The following is a 14,425-nucleotide window of genomic DNA, read 5'->3' as shown; positions in this document are numbered from 1 at the left end:
GTTTCAGTTTTGAAGCATAATAAGGCATTTCCTTCACATTCTAGAATTGTCCTGCGTGATTCAAGTATACCAACTGATATGTGTGTTGTTTAGGAGGGCGAAAAACCAACGTGGATATATGTGCAGGGGAAAAAACATAACGCATTTTCCACAGGGTGACCCCCCTACTTCCTGTATGTATTTTCCACAGGGTGACCCCCCTACTTCCTGTATGTATTTTCCACAGGGTGACCCTCCCCCCTACTTCCTGTATGTATTTTCCACAGGGTGACCCCCCCCTACTTCCTGTATGTATTTTCCACAGGGTGACCCCCCCCCCTACTTCCTGTATGTATTTTCCACAGGGTGACCCCCCCCTACTTCCTGTATGTATTTTTCACAGGGTGACCCTCCCCCCCCTACTTCCTGTATGTATTTTCCACAGGGTGACCCCCTACTTCCTGACGTATTTTCCACAGGGTGACCCCCCTACTTCCTGTATGTATTTTCCACAGGGTGACCCCCCCCTACTTCCTGTATGTATTTTCCACAGGGTGACCCCCCACTTCCTGTACATATTTTCCACAGGGTGACCCCCCCCCCCCCCTACTTCCTGTACGTATTTTCCACAGGGTGACCCCCCCCCCTACTTCCTGTACGTATTTTCCACGGGGTGACCCCCCCCCACCCTACTTCCTGTATGTATTTTCCACGGAGTGACCCCCTTCCTGTATATTTGTAAGTGAGAAGGAGCCATTTTGTTTTTTGGTCTTGGGACTTTTTTTTCTTTGTGTTTGAGACTAATCCTAATCCTAATCCTAATCCTAATACTAATCCTAATCCTAATCCTAATACTAATACCTAATCCTAATCCTAATCCTAATCCTAATCCTAATCCTAATCCTAATACTAATCCTAATCCTAATCCTAATCCTAATACTAATCCTAATCCTAATCCAGCGTTTGACACTCGACTGACACGGGCTTTACATGGAGTCCCCGCCCCCTGTCAGGTGATCCACGGGGAGGAAGGAGCTGATTGGAGAAGGGCTGTTGATCCTCCCGCCCTCGCTGGCGCCCCATAGGCTAGTGGAATAGTTCAACCCGCCCCAAAGGGAGGAGCTATGGAGGTCGCTGACGTTCCATTGACTGGGCTCCGGGGCGCGGCTGGGGAAGGGGTGGGAACCCTCCAAGGCTCCGCCCATTCGGCTCTGAGAGGAGCCAATGGCCTGCCAGCCCGGGGAGGCAGCGGCCAATGACTGACCTTGTGCAAAGAAACGGTTGATTTCCTCCTCACTGGCAAACTCAGCCAGAATGGTAGTGTTCCCTAGTACGCACCTGAGGAGAGAGAGAAGAAAGAGGGCGATGAAGAGGAGAGAGAGAAGAAAGAGGGCGATGAAGAGGAGAGAGAGAAGAAAGAGGGCGACGAAGAGGAGAGAGAGACGAAGAGGAGAGAGAGGGCGACGAAGAGGAGAGAGAGGGCGACGAAGAGGAGAGAGAGGGCGACGAAGAGGAGAGAGAGGGCGACGAAGAGGAGAGAGAGGGCGACGAAGAGGAGAGAGAGGGCGACGAAGAGGAGAGAGAGGGCGACGAAGAGGAGAGAGAGGGCGACGAAGAGGAGAGAGAGAGGGCGACGAAGAGGAGAGAGAGAGGGCGACGAAGAGGAGAGAGAGGGCGACGAAGAGGAGAGAGAGGGCGACGAAGAGGAGAGAGAGGGCGACGAAGAGAGAGAGAGAGGGCGCGAAGAGGAGAGAGAGGGCGACGAAGAGGAGAGAGAGGGCGACGAAGAGGAGAGAGAGGGCGACGAAGAGGAGAGAGAGGGCGACAAAGAGGAGAGAGAGGGCGACAAAGAGGAGAGAGAGGGCGACGAAGAGGAGAGACGAAGAGGAGAGAGGGTGATGAAGAGGAGAGAGGGTGATGAAGAGGAGAGAGAGCGAGGGATGAAGAGAAGGAGGGAGTTGCATGTGTGTGTATAATTGTCTTACATGTGCAGACTCTTCTGTGCCTTGGCTGCCTCGTCCTTGGAGCTGTAACACACGACAGCATTGCCCTGCGGCAGGTTGAGGTGGAATGTAATCAGAGGACCATGTTGCATACAGAGAGTCCTCAGAGTAGAACCATCCATCTGGGGAGGGAGAATGTATAGAATGTATGCACACATGACTGTAAGTCGCTTTGGATAAAAGCGTCCGCTAAATGGCATATATATATTATATATTATATTATGGGGAGAGGAGAAAGGAGAGGAGAGAGGAGAGAGGAGAGGGGAGGGGAGGAGAGGGGAGGAGAGGGGAGGAGAGAGGAGAAAGGAGAGGGGAGGAGAGGAGAGGGGAGGAGAGGAGAAAGGAGAGGAGAAAGGAGAGGAGAGAGGAGAGAGGAGAGGAGAGGGGAGGAGAGAGGAGAAAGGAGAAAGGAGAGGGGAGGAGAGAGGAGAAAGGAGAGGGGAGGAGAGGGGAGGAGAGGAGAAAGGAGAGGAGAAAGGAGAGGAGAGGGGAGGAGAGGGAGTTGAGGGGAGGGGAGGAGAGGGGAGGGGAGGAGAGGGGAGGAGAGGGGAGGGGAGAGAGGGAGAGGGGAGGGGAGGGGAGGGAGAGAGGAGAGGGGAGAGAGAGGAGAGGGGAGGGAGAGGGGAGGGGAGGGGAGGGAGGAGAGGGGAGAGGAGAGGGGAGGGGAGGAGAGGAGGGGAGAGGAGATGAGGGGAGGGAGAAGAGGAGGGAGGAAATGAGGGGAGGGGAGGAGATGAGGGGAGGGAGGGGAGGAGGGAGGGGAGGAGGGAGGGGATGAGGGGAGGAGGGGGAGGAGATGAGGGGAGGGAGGGAGGGGAGGAGGGAGAGGGAGAGGGAGGGGGAGAGGAGAGGAGAGGAGAGGGAGGGGAGGAGAGGAGAGGAGAGGAGAGGAGAGGGGAGGGAGGGGAGGAGAGGAGAGGAGAGGAGAGGAGAGGAGAGGAGAGGAGAGGGGGAGGGGAGGGGGGAGAGGGGAGGAGAGGAGAGGAGAGGAGAGGAGAGGAGAGGAGAGGAGAGGAGGGAGGGGAGGAGAGGGGGGAGGGGGAGGGGAGGGGAGAGGGGAGGGAGAGGGGAGGGGAGGAGAGGGGAGAGGGGAGGGGAGAGGGGAGGGAGGGAGGAGGGAGGGAGGGGAGGAGAGGAGGGAGGGGAGAGGAGATGAGGGGAGGGAGAAGAGGAGGGAGGAAATGAGGGAGGGGAGGAGATGAGGGGAGGGAGGGGAGGAGGGAGGGGGGAGGGAGGGGATGAGGGGAGGAGGGGGAGGAGATGAGGGGGAGGGAGGGAGGGGAGGAGGGAGAGGAGAGGAGGGGAGGAGGGAGAGGAGAGGAGGGGAGGAGGGAGGAGAGGAGAGGAGGGAGGAGATGAGGGAGGAGATGAGGGAAGGAGATGAGGGAAGGAGGGGAGGAGGAGAGGAGGGAGGAGAAGTTAAGAAATGGAAGTAACAGCCTTGACAGTCACTAGTCCCTTGGTAGTCCTCCTAAAAGCAGCCAACCAGTCACTAGTCCCTTGGTAGTCCTCCAACCAGTCACTAGTCCCTTGGTAGTCCTCCAACCAGTCACTAGTCCCTTGGTAGTCCTCCAACCAGTCACTAGTCCCTTGGTAGTCCTCCAACCAGTCACTAGTCCCTTGGTAGTCCTCCAACCAGTCACTAGTCCCTTGGTAGTCCTCCAACCAGTTACTAGTCCCTTGGTAGTCCTCCAACCAGTCACTAGTCCCTTGGTAGTCCTCCAACCAGTCACTAGTCCCTTGGTAGTCCTCCAACCAGTCACTAGTCCCTTGGTAGTCCTCCAACCAGTCACTAGTCCCCTGGTAGTCCTCCAACCAGTCACTAGTCCCTTGGTAGTCCTCCAACCAGTCACTAGTCCCTTGGTAGTCCTCCAACCAGTCACTAGTCCTCCAACCAGTCACTAGTCCCTTGGTAGTCCTCCAACCAGTCACTAGTCCCTTGGTAGTCCTCCAACCAGTCACTAGTCCCTTGGTAGTCCTCCAACCAGTCACTAGTCCCCTGGTAGTCCTCAACCAGTCACTAGTCCCTTGGTAGTCCTCCAACCAGTCACTAGTCCCTTGGTAGTCCTCCAACCAGTCACTAGTCCCTTGGTAGTCCTCCAACCAGTCACTAGTCCCTTGGTAGTCCTCCAACCAGTCACTAGTCCCTTGGTAGTCCTCCAACCAGTCACTAGTCCCTTGGTAGTCCTCCTAAAAGCAGCCAACCAGTCACTAGCCCCTTGGTAGTCCTCCAACCAGTCACTAGTCCCTTGGTAGTCCTCCTAAAAGCAGCCAACCAGTCACTAGCCCCTTGGTAGTCCTCCAACCAGTCACTAGTCCCTTGGTAGTCCTCCTAAAAGCAGCCAACCAGTCACTAGTCCCTTGGTAGTCCTCCAACCAGTCACTAGTCCCTTGGTAGTCCTCCAACCGGTCACTAGTCCCTTGGTAGTCCTCCAACCGGTCACTAGTCCCTTGGTAGTCCTCCTAAAAGCAGCCAACCAGTCACTAGTCCCTTGGTAGTCCTCCTAAAAGCAGCCAACCAGTCACTAGTCCCTTGGTAGTCCATCAACCGGTCACTAGTCCCTTGGTAGTCCTCCTAAAAGCAGCCAACCAGTCACTAGTCCCTTGGTAGTCCTCCAACCAGTCACTAGTCCCTTGGTAGTCCTCCAACCAGTCACTAGTCCCTTGGTAGTCCTCCAACCAGTCACTAGTCCCTTGGTAGTCCTCCAACCAGTCACTAGTCCCTTGGTAGTCCTCCAACCAGTCACTAGTCCCTTGGTAGTCCTCCAACCAGTCACTAGTCCCTTGGTAGTCCTCCTAAAAGCAGCCAACCAGTCACTAGCCCCTTGGTAGTCCTCCAACCAGTCACTAGTCCCTTGGTAGTCCTCCTAAAAGCAGCCAACCAGTCACTAGCCCCTTGGTAGTCCTCCAACCAGTCACTAGTCCCTTGGTAGTCCTCCTAAAAGCAGCCAACCAGTCACTAGTCCCTTGGTAGTCCTCCAACCAGTCACTAGTCCCTTGGTAGTCCTCCAACCGGTCACTAGTCCCTTGGTAGTCCTCCAACCGGTCACTAGTCCCTTGGTAGTCCTCCAACCGGTCACTAGTCCCTTGGTAGTCCTCCTAAAAGCAGCCAACCAGTCACTAGTCCCTTGGTAGTCCTCCAACCAGTCACTAGTCCCTTGGTAGTCCTCCAACCAGTCACTAGTCCCTTGGTAGTCCTCCAACCAGTCACTAGTCCCTTGGTAGTCCTCCAACCAGTCACTAGTCCCTTGGTAGTCCTCCAACCAGTCACTAGTCCCTTGGTAGTCCTCCAACCAGTCACTAGTCCCTTGGTAGTCCTCCAACCAGTCACTAGTCCCTTGGTAGTCCTCCAACCGGTCACTAGTCCCTTGGTAGTCCTCCTAAAAGCAGCCAACCAGTCACTAGTCCCTTGGTAGTCCTCCAACCAGTCACTAGTCCCTTGGTAGTCCTCCAACCAGTCACTAGTCCCTTGGTAGTCCTCCAACCGGTCACTAGTCCCTTGGTAGTCCTCCTAAAAGCAGCCAACCAGTCACTAGTCCCTTGGTAGTCCTCCAACCAGTCACTAGTCCCTTGGTAGTCCTCCTAAAAGCAGCCAACCATGTTTTCCCCATTTCATGACACTGTTGCACATTTGCTGTTGTAGCTAATATGTTGAATTATACAAAATAATATATTTTCTGACTAAGTCCCCACTGGTCAAGTCAGAGTCAAGTCCTACAACACTGGTAGATAGTAGGTCAGAGTGTGTAAGTGTGTGTGTTTACCTGAGTTGTGAGATTCTTGAGAACGAGCCAGTTGGTTCTCCCTGAGCTGCTGCTACCGTCACTCCAACTACACCCTGAGTGGCAGGAGAGAACAGACGATTATCACCAAGACACACTCCACTACAGGGCCAATCCGTACCCTACTGGCTCTGGGGGGGGCCAATCCGTACCCTACTGGCTCTGGGGGGGGCCAATCCGTACCCTACTGGCTCTGGGGGGGCCAATCCGCACCCTACTGGCTCTGGGGGGGCCAATCCGCACCCTACTGGCTCTGGGGGGGGCCAATCCGTACCCTACTGGCTCTGGGGGGGCCAATCCGCACCCTACTGGCTCTGGGGGGGGGGGTCAATCCGTACCCTACTGGCTCTGGGGGCCAATCCGTACCCTACTGGCTCTGGGGGGGGTCAATCCGTACCCTACTGGCTCTGGGGGCCAATCCGTACCCTACTGGCTCTGGGGGTCAATCCGTACCCTACTGGCTCTGGGGGCCAATCCGTACCCTACTGGCTCTGGGGGGGGGTCAATCCGTACCCTACTGGCTCTGGGGGGCCAAGCCGTACCCTACTGGCTCTGGGGGGGCCAATCCGTACCCTACTGGCTCTGTGGGGCCAATCCGCACCCTACTGGCCCTGGGGGCCAATCCGTACCCTACCGGGTCTATGGGGGGCCAATCCGCACCCTGCACGGGTCTATGGGGGCCAATCCGCACCCTGCACGGGTCTATGGGGGCCAATCCGCACCCTGCACGGGTCTATGGGGGGCCAATCCGCACCCTACACGGGTCTATGGGGGCCAATCCGCACCCTACCGACTGTGGGGGGCCAATCCGTACCCTACCGACTGTGGGGGGCCAATCCGTACCCTACCGACTGTGGGGGGCAATCCGTACCCTACCGACTGTGGGGGGGCCAATCCGTACCCTACCGACTGTGGGGGGGGGGGGGGGGCAATCCGTACCCTACCGACTGTGGGGGGGCAATCCGTACCCTACCGACTGTGGGGGGTGGGCCAATCCGTACCCTACCGACTGTGGGGGGTGGGCCAATCCGTACCCTACCGACTCTGGGGGGGCCAATCCGTACCCTACCGACTCTGGGGGGGCCAATCCGTACCCTACCGACTGTGGGGGGGCCAATCCGTACCCTACCGACTCTGGGGGCCAATCCGTACCCTACCGACTCTGGGGGGGCCAATCCGCACCCTACCGACTCTGGGGGGGCCAATCCGTACCCTACCGACTCTGGGGGGGCCAATCCGTACCCTACCGACTCTGGGGGGGCCAATCCGTACCCTACCGACTCTGGGGGCCAATCCGTACCCTACCGACTCTGGGGGCCAATCCGTACCCTACCGACTCTGGGGGGGCCAATCCGTACCCTACTGGCTCTGTGGGGCCAATCCGTGCACCCTACTGGCCCTGGGGGCCAATCCGTACCCTACCGGGTCTATGGGGGCCAATCCGCACCCTGCACGGGTCTATGGGGGGCCAATCCGCACCCTGCACGGGTCTATGGGGGGCCAATCCGCACCCTGCACGGGTCTATGGGGGCCAATCCGCACCCTACACGGGTCTATGGGGGGCCAATCCGTACCCTACCGACTGTGGGGGGGCCAATCCGTACCCTACCGACTGTGGGGGGCCAATCCGTACCCTACCGACTGTGGGGGGGCAATCCGTACCCTACCGACTGTGGGGGCCAATCCGTACCCTACCGACTGTGGGGGGGGGGCAATCCGTACCCTACCGACTGTGGGGGGGGGGGGGGGCAATCCGTACCCTACCGACTGTGGGGGGTGGGCCAATCCGTACCCTACCGACTGTGGGGGGGGCCAATCCGTACCCTACCGACTCTGGGGGGGCCAATCCGTACCCTACCGACTCTGGGGGGCCAATCCGTACCCTACCGACTGTGGGGGGGCCAATCCGTACCCTACCGACTCTGGGGGGGCCAATCCGTACCCTACCGACTCTGGGGGCCAATCCGTACCCTACCGACTCTGGGGGCCAATCCGTACCCTACCGACTCTGGGGGCCAATCCGTACCCTACCGACTCTGGGGGGGCCAATCCGTACCCTACCGACTCTGGGGGGGCCAATCCGTACCCTACCGACTCTGGGGGCCAATCCGTACCCTACCGACTCTGGGGGCCAATCCGTACCCTACCGACTCTGGGGGCCAATCCGTACCCTACCGACTCTGGGGGCCAATCCGTACCCTACCGACTCTGGGGGCCAATCCGTACCCTACCGACTCTGGGGGCCAATCCGTACCCTACCGACTCTGGGGGCCAATCCGTACCCTACCGACTCTGGGGGCCAATCCGTACCCTACCGACTCTGGGGGCCAATCCGTACCCTACCGACTCTGGGGGCCAATCCGTACCCTACCGACACTGGGGGCCAATCCGTACCCTACCGACTCTGGGGGCCAATCCGTACCCTACCGACTCTGGGGGCCAATCCGTACCCTACTGGCTCTGTGGGGCCAATCCGTACCCTACTGGCCCTGGGGGTCAATCCGTACCCTACTGGCTCTGGGGGCCAATCCGTACCCTACTGGCTCTGGGGGGGCCAATCCGCACCCTGCACGGGTCTATGGGGGCCAATCCGCACCCTGCACGGGTCTATGGGGGGCCAATCTGCACCCTACACGGGTCTATGGGGGCCAATCCGTACCCTACCGACTGTGGGGGGGCCAATCCGTACCCTACCGACTGTGGGGGGGCCAATCCGTACCCTACCGACTGTGGGGGGCAATCCGTACCCTACCGACTGTGGGGGGGGGCCAATCCGTACCCTACCGACTGTGGGGGGGCAATCCGTACCCTACCGACTGTGGGGGGGGGCAATCCGTACCCTACCGACTGTGGGGGGGTGGGCCAATCCGTACCCTACCGACTGTGGGGGGGCCAATCCGTACCCTACCGACTCTGGGGGGCCAATCCGTACCCTACCGACTCTGGGGGGGCCAATCCGTACCCTACCGACTGTGGGGGGGGCCAATCCGTACCCTACCGACTCTGGGGGCCAATCCGTACCCTACCGACTCTGGGGGCCAATCCGTACCCTACCGACTCTGGGGGCCAATCCGTACCCTACCGACTCTGGGGGCCAATCCGTACCCTACCGACTCTGGGGGGGGGGCCAATCCGTACCCTACCGACTCTGGGGGCCAATCCGTACCCTACCGACTCTGGGGGCCAATCCGTACCCTACCGACTCTGGGGGGGCCAATCCGTACCCTACTGGCTCTGGGGGGCCAATCCGTACCCTACTGGCTCTGTGGGGCCAATCCGTACCCTACTGGCCCTGGGGGCCAATCCGTACCCTACCGGGTCTATGGGGGGCCAATCCGCACCCTGCACGGGTCTATGGGGGCCAATCCGCACCCTGCACGGGTCTATGGGGGCCAATCCGCACCCTGCACGGGTCTATGGGGGCCAATCCGCACCCTACACGGGTCTATGGGGGGCCAATCCGTACCCTACCGACTGTGGGGGGGCCAATCCGTACCCTACCGACTGTGGGGGGCCAATCCGTACCCTACCGACTGTGGGGGGGCCAATCCGTACCCTACCGACTGTGGGGGGGCCAATCCGTACCCTACCGACTGTGGGGGCAATCCGTACCCTACCGACTGTGGGGGGGGGGGCAATCCGTACCCTACCGACTGTGGGGGGGTGGGTCAATCCGTACCCTACCGACTGTGGGGGGCCAATCCGTACCCTACCGACTCTGGGGGCCAATCCGTACCCTACCGACTCTGGGGGGGGCCAATCCGTACCCTACCGACTCTGGGGGCCAATCCGTACCCTACCGACTCTGGGGGGGCCAATCCGTACCCTACCGACTCTGGGGGCCAATCCGTACCCTACCGACTCTGGGGGCCAATCCGTACCCTACCGACTCTGGGGGGGCCAATCCGTACCCTACTGGCTCTGGGGGCCAATCCGTACCCTACTGGCTCTGTGGGGCCAATCTGCACCTACTGGCCCTGGGGGCCAATCCGTACCCTACCGGGTCTATGGGGGCCAATCCGCACCCTGCACGGGTCTATGGGGGGCCAATCCGCACCCTGCACGGGTCTATGGGGGCCAATCCGCACCCTGCACGGGTCTATGGGGGCCAATCCGCACCCTACACGGGTCTATGGGGGCCAATCCGTACCCTACCGACTGTGGGGGGGGCCAATCCGTACCCTACCGACTGTGGGGGGCCAATCCGCACCCTACCGACTGTGGGGGGGCCAATCCGTACCCTACCGACTGTGGGGGGCCAATCCGTACCCTACCGACTGTGGGGGGGGCAATCCGTACCCTACCGACTGTGGGGGGGGGGGCAATCCGTACCCTACCGACTGTGGGGGGGGTGGGCCAATCCGTACCCTACCGACTGTGGGGGGCCAATCCGTACCCTACCGACTCTGGGGGCCAATCCGTACCCTACCGACTCTGGGGGCCAATCCGTACCCTACCGACTGTGGGGGGGGGGCCAATCCGTACCCTACCGACTCTGGGGGCCAATCCGTACCCTACCGACTCTGGGGGCCAATCCGTACCCTACCGACTCTGGGGGCCAATCCGTACCCTACCGACTCTGGGGGCCAATCCGTACCCTACCGACTCTGGGGGCCAATCCGTACCCTACCGACTCTGGGGGCCAATCCGTACCCTACCGACTCTGGGGGCCAATCCGTACCCTACCGACTCTGGGGGCCAATCCGTACCCTACCGACTCTGGGGGCCAATCCGTACCCTACCGACTCTGGGGGGGCCAATCCGTACCCTACCGACTCTGGGGGCCAATCCGTACCCTACCGACTCTGGGGGCCAATCCGTACCCTACCGACTCTGGGGGGGCCAATCCGTACCCTACCGACTCTGGGGGCCAATCCGTACCCTACCGACTCTGGGGGGCCAATCCGTACCCTACCGACTCTGGGGGCCAATCCGTACCCTACCGACACTGGGGGGCCAATCCGTACCCTACCGACTCTGGGGGGGGCCAATCCGTACCCTACCGACTCTGGGGGCCAATCCGTACCCTACCGACTCTGGGGGCCAATCCGTACCCTACCGACTCTGGGGGCCAATCCGTACCCTACCGACTCTGGGGGCCAATCCGTACCCTACCGACTCTGGGGGCCAATCCGTACCCTACCGACTCTGGGGGGGGGCAATCCGTACCCTACCGACTCTGGGGGGGCCAATCCGTACCCTACCGACTCTGGGGGCCAATCCGTACCCTACCGACTCTGGGGGGGCCAATCCGTACCCTACCGACTCTGGGGGGGCCAATCCGTACCCTACCGACTCTGGGGGGCCAATCCGTACCCTACCGACTCTGGGGGCCAATCCGTACCCTACCGACTCTGGGGAGGGCAACCCGTACCCTACCGACTCTGGGGGCCAATCCGTACCCTACCGACTCTGGGGGGCAATCCGTACCCTACCGACTCTGGGGGGGCAATCCGTACCCTACCGACTCTGGGGGGGGGCAATCCGTACCCTACCGACTCTGGGGGGGGGGCAATCCGTACCCTACCGACTCTGGGGGCCAATCCGTATCCTACCGACTCTGGGGGCCAATCCGTACCCTACCGACTCTGGGGGCCAATCCGTACCCTACCGACTCTGTGGGGGGCGGGGGCAATCCGTACACTACCGTCTCTGGGGGGGCCAATCCGTACCCTACCGACTCTGGGGGGCGGGGGCAATCCGTACACTACCGTCTCTGGGGGGGGGCAATCCGTACCCTACCGACTCTGGGGGGGCCAATCCGTACCCTACCGACTCTGGGGGGGCCAATCCGTACCCTACCGACTCTGGGGGGGCCAATCCGTACCCTACCGACTCTGGGGGCCAATCCGTACCCTACCGACTCTGGGGGGCCAATCCGTACCCTACCGACTCTGGGGGCAATCCGTACCCTACCGACTCTGGGGGCAATCCGTACCCTACCGACTCTGGGGGGGGGGGGGCCAATCCGTACCCTACCGACTCTGGGGGGGCGGGGGCAATCCGTACACTACCGTCTCTGGGGGGGCCAATCCGTACCCTACCGACTCTGGGGGGGGGGGGGGGGGGCAATCCGTACCCTACCGACTCTGGGTGGGGGCCAATCCGTACCCTACCGACTCTGGGGGCAATCCGTACCCTACCGACTCTGGGGGGGGGGGGGGGCAATCCGTACCCTACCGACTCTGGGGGCCAATCCGTACCCCACCGACTCTGGGGGGGGGGGGCAATCCGTACCCTACCGACTCTGGGGGGGCAATCCGTACCCTACCGACTCTGGGGGCCAATCCGTACCCTACCGACTCTGGGGGGGCCAATCCGTACCCTACCGACTCTGGGGGGAGGGCAATCCGTACCCTACCGACTCTGGGGGCAATCCGTACCCTACCGACTCTGGGGGGGCCAATCCGTACACTACCGACTCTGGGGGGCCAATCCGTACACTACCGACTCTGGGGGGGGCCAATCCGTACACTACCGACTCTGGTGTTTGTTCTCCCATGATCCTTTGTGCCATGGATCCAGGAACTACAATCTACACACAATACCCCATGTCATTATGGGGGTGTCGTGATGTCATTACGGAGGTGTCGTGATGTCATTACGGGGGTGTCGTGATGTCATTACGGGGGTGTCGTGATGTCATTACGGGGGTGTCGTGATGTCATTACGGGGGTGTCGTGATGTCATTACGGGGGTGTCGTGATGTCATTACGGGGGTATCGTGATGTCATTACGGGGGTATCGTGATGTCATTACGGGGTATCGTGATGTCATTACGGGGTATCGTGATGTCATTATGGGTTATTGTGATGTCACAATGATAGATTGATGAGGAACATAATATTGAATCCATTTTACTGTAAAACAAAAGGTGGAAAAAGGGGTCTGAATACCTTCTGAAGGTGTAAAACAGCTTGGTGTGAATTAGGCAACACACACACACACACACACACACACACACACACACACACACACACACACACACACACACACATTTCCACACACACACATTTCCCCACACCGTTTAACACATCTACACCCGTCTCACCAGGTGTGTATCTGGAGTCAGAGTGCCCCCAGCCCCCCAAGCGGAGAGGAGCTTCCCCCCAGGGTGGAGGGGGTTTCTGGTTGGTGAGGCCGGGAGGGGGGCGGGAAGGGGCTGAAAGACCTTTAGGAGCCAGAGGGACCTTCCACAGCTCATGGGCCAGAGAGGAATTACATCCTGCTGGAGACCATTTAGACTCTCCGGACCTGACTGGAGAGGGAGGGAGAGGGGGGAGGAGAGGAGAGAGAGGGGTTACATACTGCTGGAGACCATTTAGACTCTCCGGACCTGACTGGAGAGGGAGGGAGAAGGGGGAGGAGAGGAGAGAGGGGGAGAGAGAGGGGTTACATACTGCTGGAGACCATTTAGACTCTCCGGACCTGACTGGAGAGGGAGGGAGAGGGGGAGGAGAGAGAGGGGAGAGGAGAGGTGGAGGAGAGAGGTGGAGGAAGAGAGAGAGGGGGAGGGGGAGGAGAGAGAGGGGGAGGGGGAGAGGAGGGAGGGGGAGAGGAGAGAGAGGGAGGGGGAGAGGAGAGAGAGGGAGGGGGAGAGGAGAGAGAGGGAGGGGAGAGGAGAGAGAGGGAGGGGGAGAGGAGAGAGAGGGAGGGGGAGAGGAGAGAGAGGGAGGGGAGAGGAGAGAGAGGGAGGGAGAGGAGAGAGAGGGAGGGAGAGAGAGAGAGGGAGGGGGAGAGGAGAGAGAGGGGGAGAGGAGAGAGGGGGAGAGGAGAGGTGGAGGGAGAGAGGTGGAGGAGAGAGAGAGGGGGGAGGAGGGAGAGGTGGAGGAGGAGAGAGAGAGGGGGAGGAGGAGAGAGAGAGGGGAGAGGGGGAGGAGAGAGAGAGAGGGGGAGAGGGGGAGGAGAGAGAGGGGGAGAGGGGGAGGAGAGAGAGAGGGGGAGAGGAGAGAGAGGGGGAGGAGGGAGAGGAGAGAGAGGGGAGAGAGGGAGAGGGGGAGGAGAGAGAGGGGGAGGAGAGGAGAGAGGGGGAGGAGAGAGAGGGGAGAGAGGAGAGAGGGGGAGAGGAGAGAGAGAGGGGAGAGGTGGAGGAGAGAGGAGGGGGAGAGAGGGGGCAGAGAGAGAGGGAGGAGGGAGAGGGGGAGAGGTGGAGGGAGAGGGGGGCAGAGAGAGAGAGAGGTGGAGGAGAGAGGGGGAGGAGAGAGGGAGGAAGAGGAGAGAGAGGGGGAGAGGGAGAGGAAGAGGAGAGAGGGAGGAAGAGGAGAGAGGGAGGAAGAGGAGAGAGAGGGGGAGAGGGGAGAGGAAGAGGAGAGAGGGAGGAAGAGGAGAGAGAGGGAGAGAGGGGAAAGGAAGAGGAGAGAGAGGGAGAGAGGGGAAAGGAAGAGGAGAGAGAGGGAGAGAGGGGAAAGGAAGAGGAGAGAGAGGGGGAGAGAGGAAGAGGAGAGAGGGAGGAAGAGGAGAGAGAGGGGGAGGAGAGAGGGAGGAAGAGGAGAGAGGGAGGAAGAGGAGAGAGGGAGGAAGAGGAGAGAGAGGGGGAGAGAGGGAGGAAGAGGAGAGAGAGAGGAAGAGGAGAGAGAGAGGAAGAGGAGAGAGGGAGGAAGAGGAGAGAGAGGGGGAGAGAGGAGAGAGAGGGGGAGAGAGGAAGGAGAGGGAGGGAGGAAG

General features: G+C 60.4%; 1 protein-coding gene across 1 annotated transcript in view; it reads right to left on the bottom strand.

Annotated features, from left to right (window-relative positions):
* Positions 1-689: 689 nt before the first annotated feature.
* The window catches only part of LOC124025684 (trinucleotide repeat-containing gene 6A protein-like), a gene marked incomplete at its 5' end in the record, with an annotated part of 26,535 nt that continues 12,799 nt past the window's right edge, over positions 690-14,425 (bottom strand). The window contains 4 exons of the mRNA XM_046339025.1: positions 690-1,317; positions 1,965-2,104; positions 5,747-5,820; positions 12,816-13,022. Of these exons, the coding sequence (XP_046194981.1) occupies positions 966-1,317; positions 1,965-2,104; positions 5,747-5,820; positions 12,816-13,022 (773 nt within the window). The remainder of the gene's footprint in view (positions 1,318-1,964; positions 2,105-5,746; positions 5,821-12,815; positions 13,023-14,425) is intronic.

This window comes from Oncorhynchus gorbuscha, unplaced genomic scaffold (assembly GCF_021184085.1).
Source record: "Oncorhynchus gorbuscha isolate QuinsamMale2020 ecotype Even-year unplaced genomic scaffold, OgorEven_v1.0 Un_scaffold_2342, whole genome shotgun sequence".
Classification (NCBI taxonomy): domain Eukaryota; kingdom Metazoa; phylum Chordata; class Actinopteri; order Salmoniformes; family Salmonidae; genus Oncorhynchus; species Oncorhynchus gorbuscha.
Note: the sequence above shows the minus strand (reverse complement) of the source record. Positions and strands in the feature narration are given on the sequence as shown.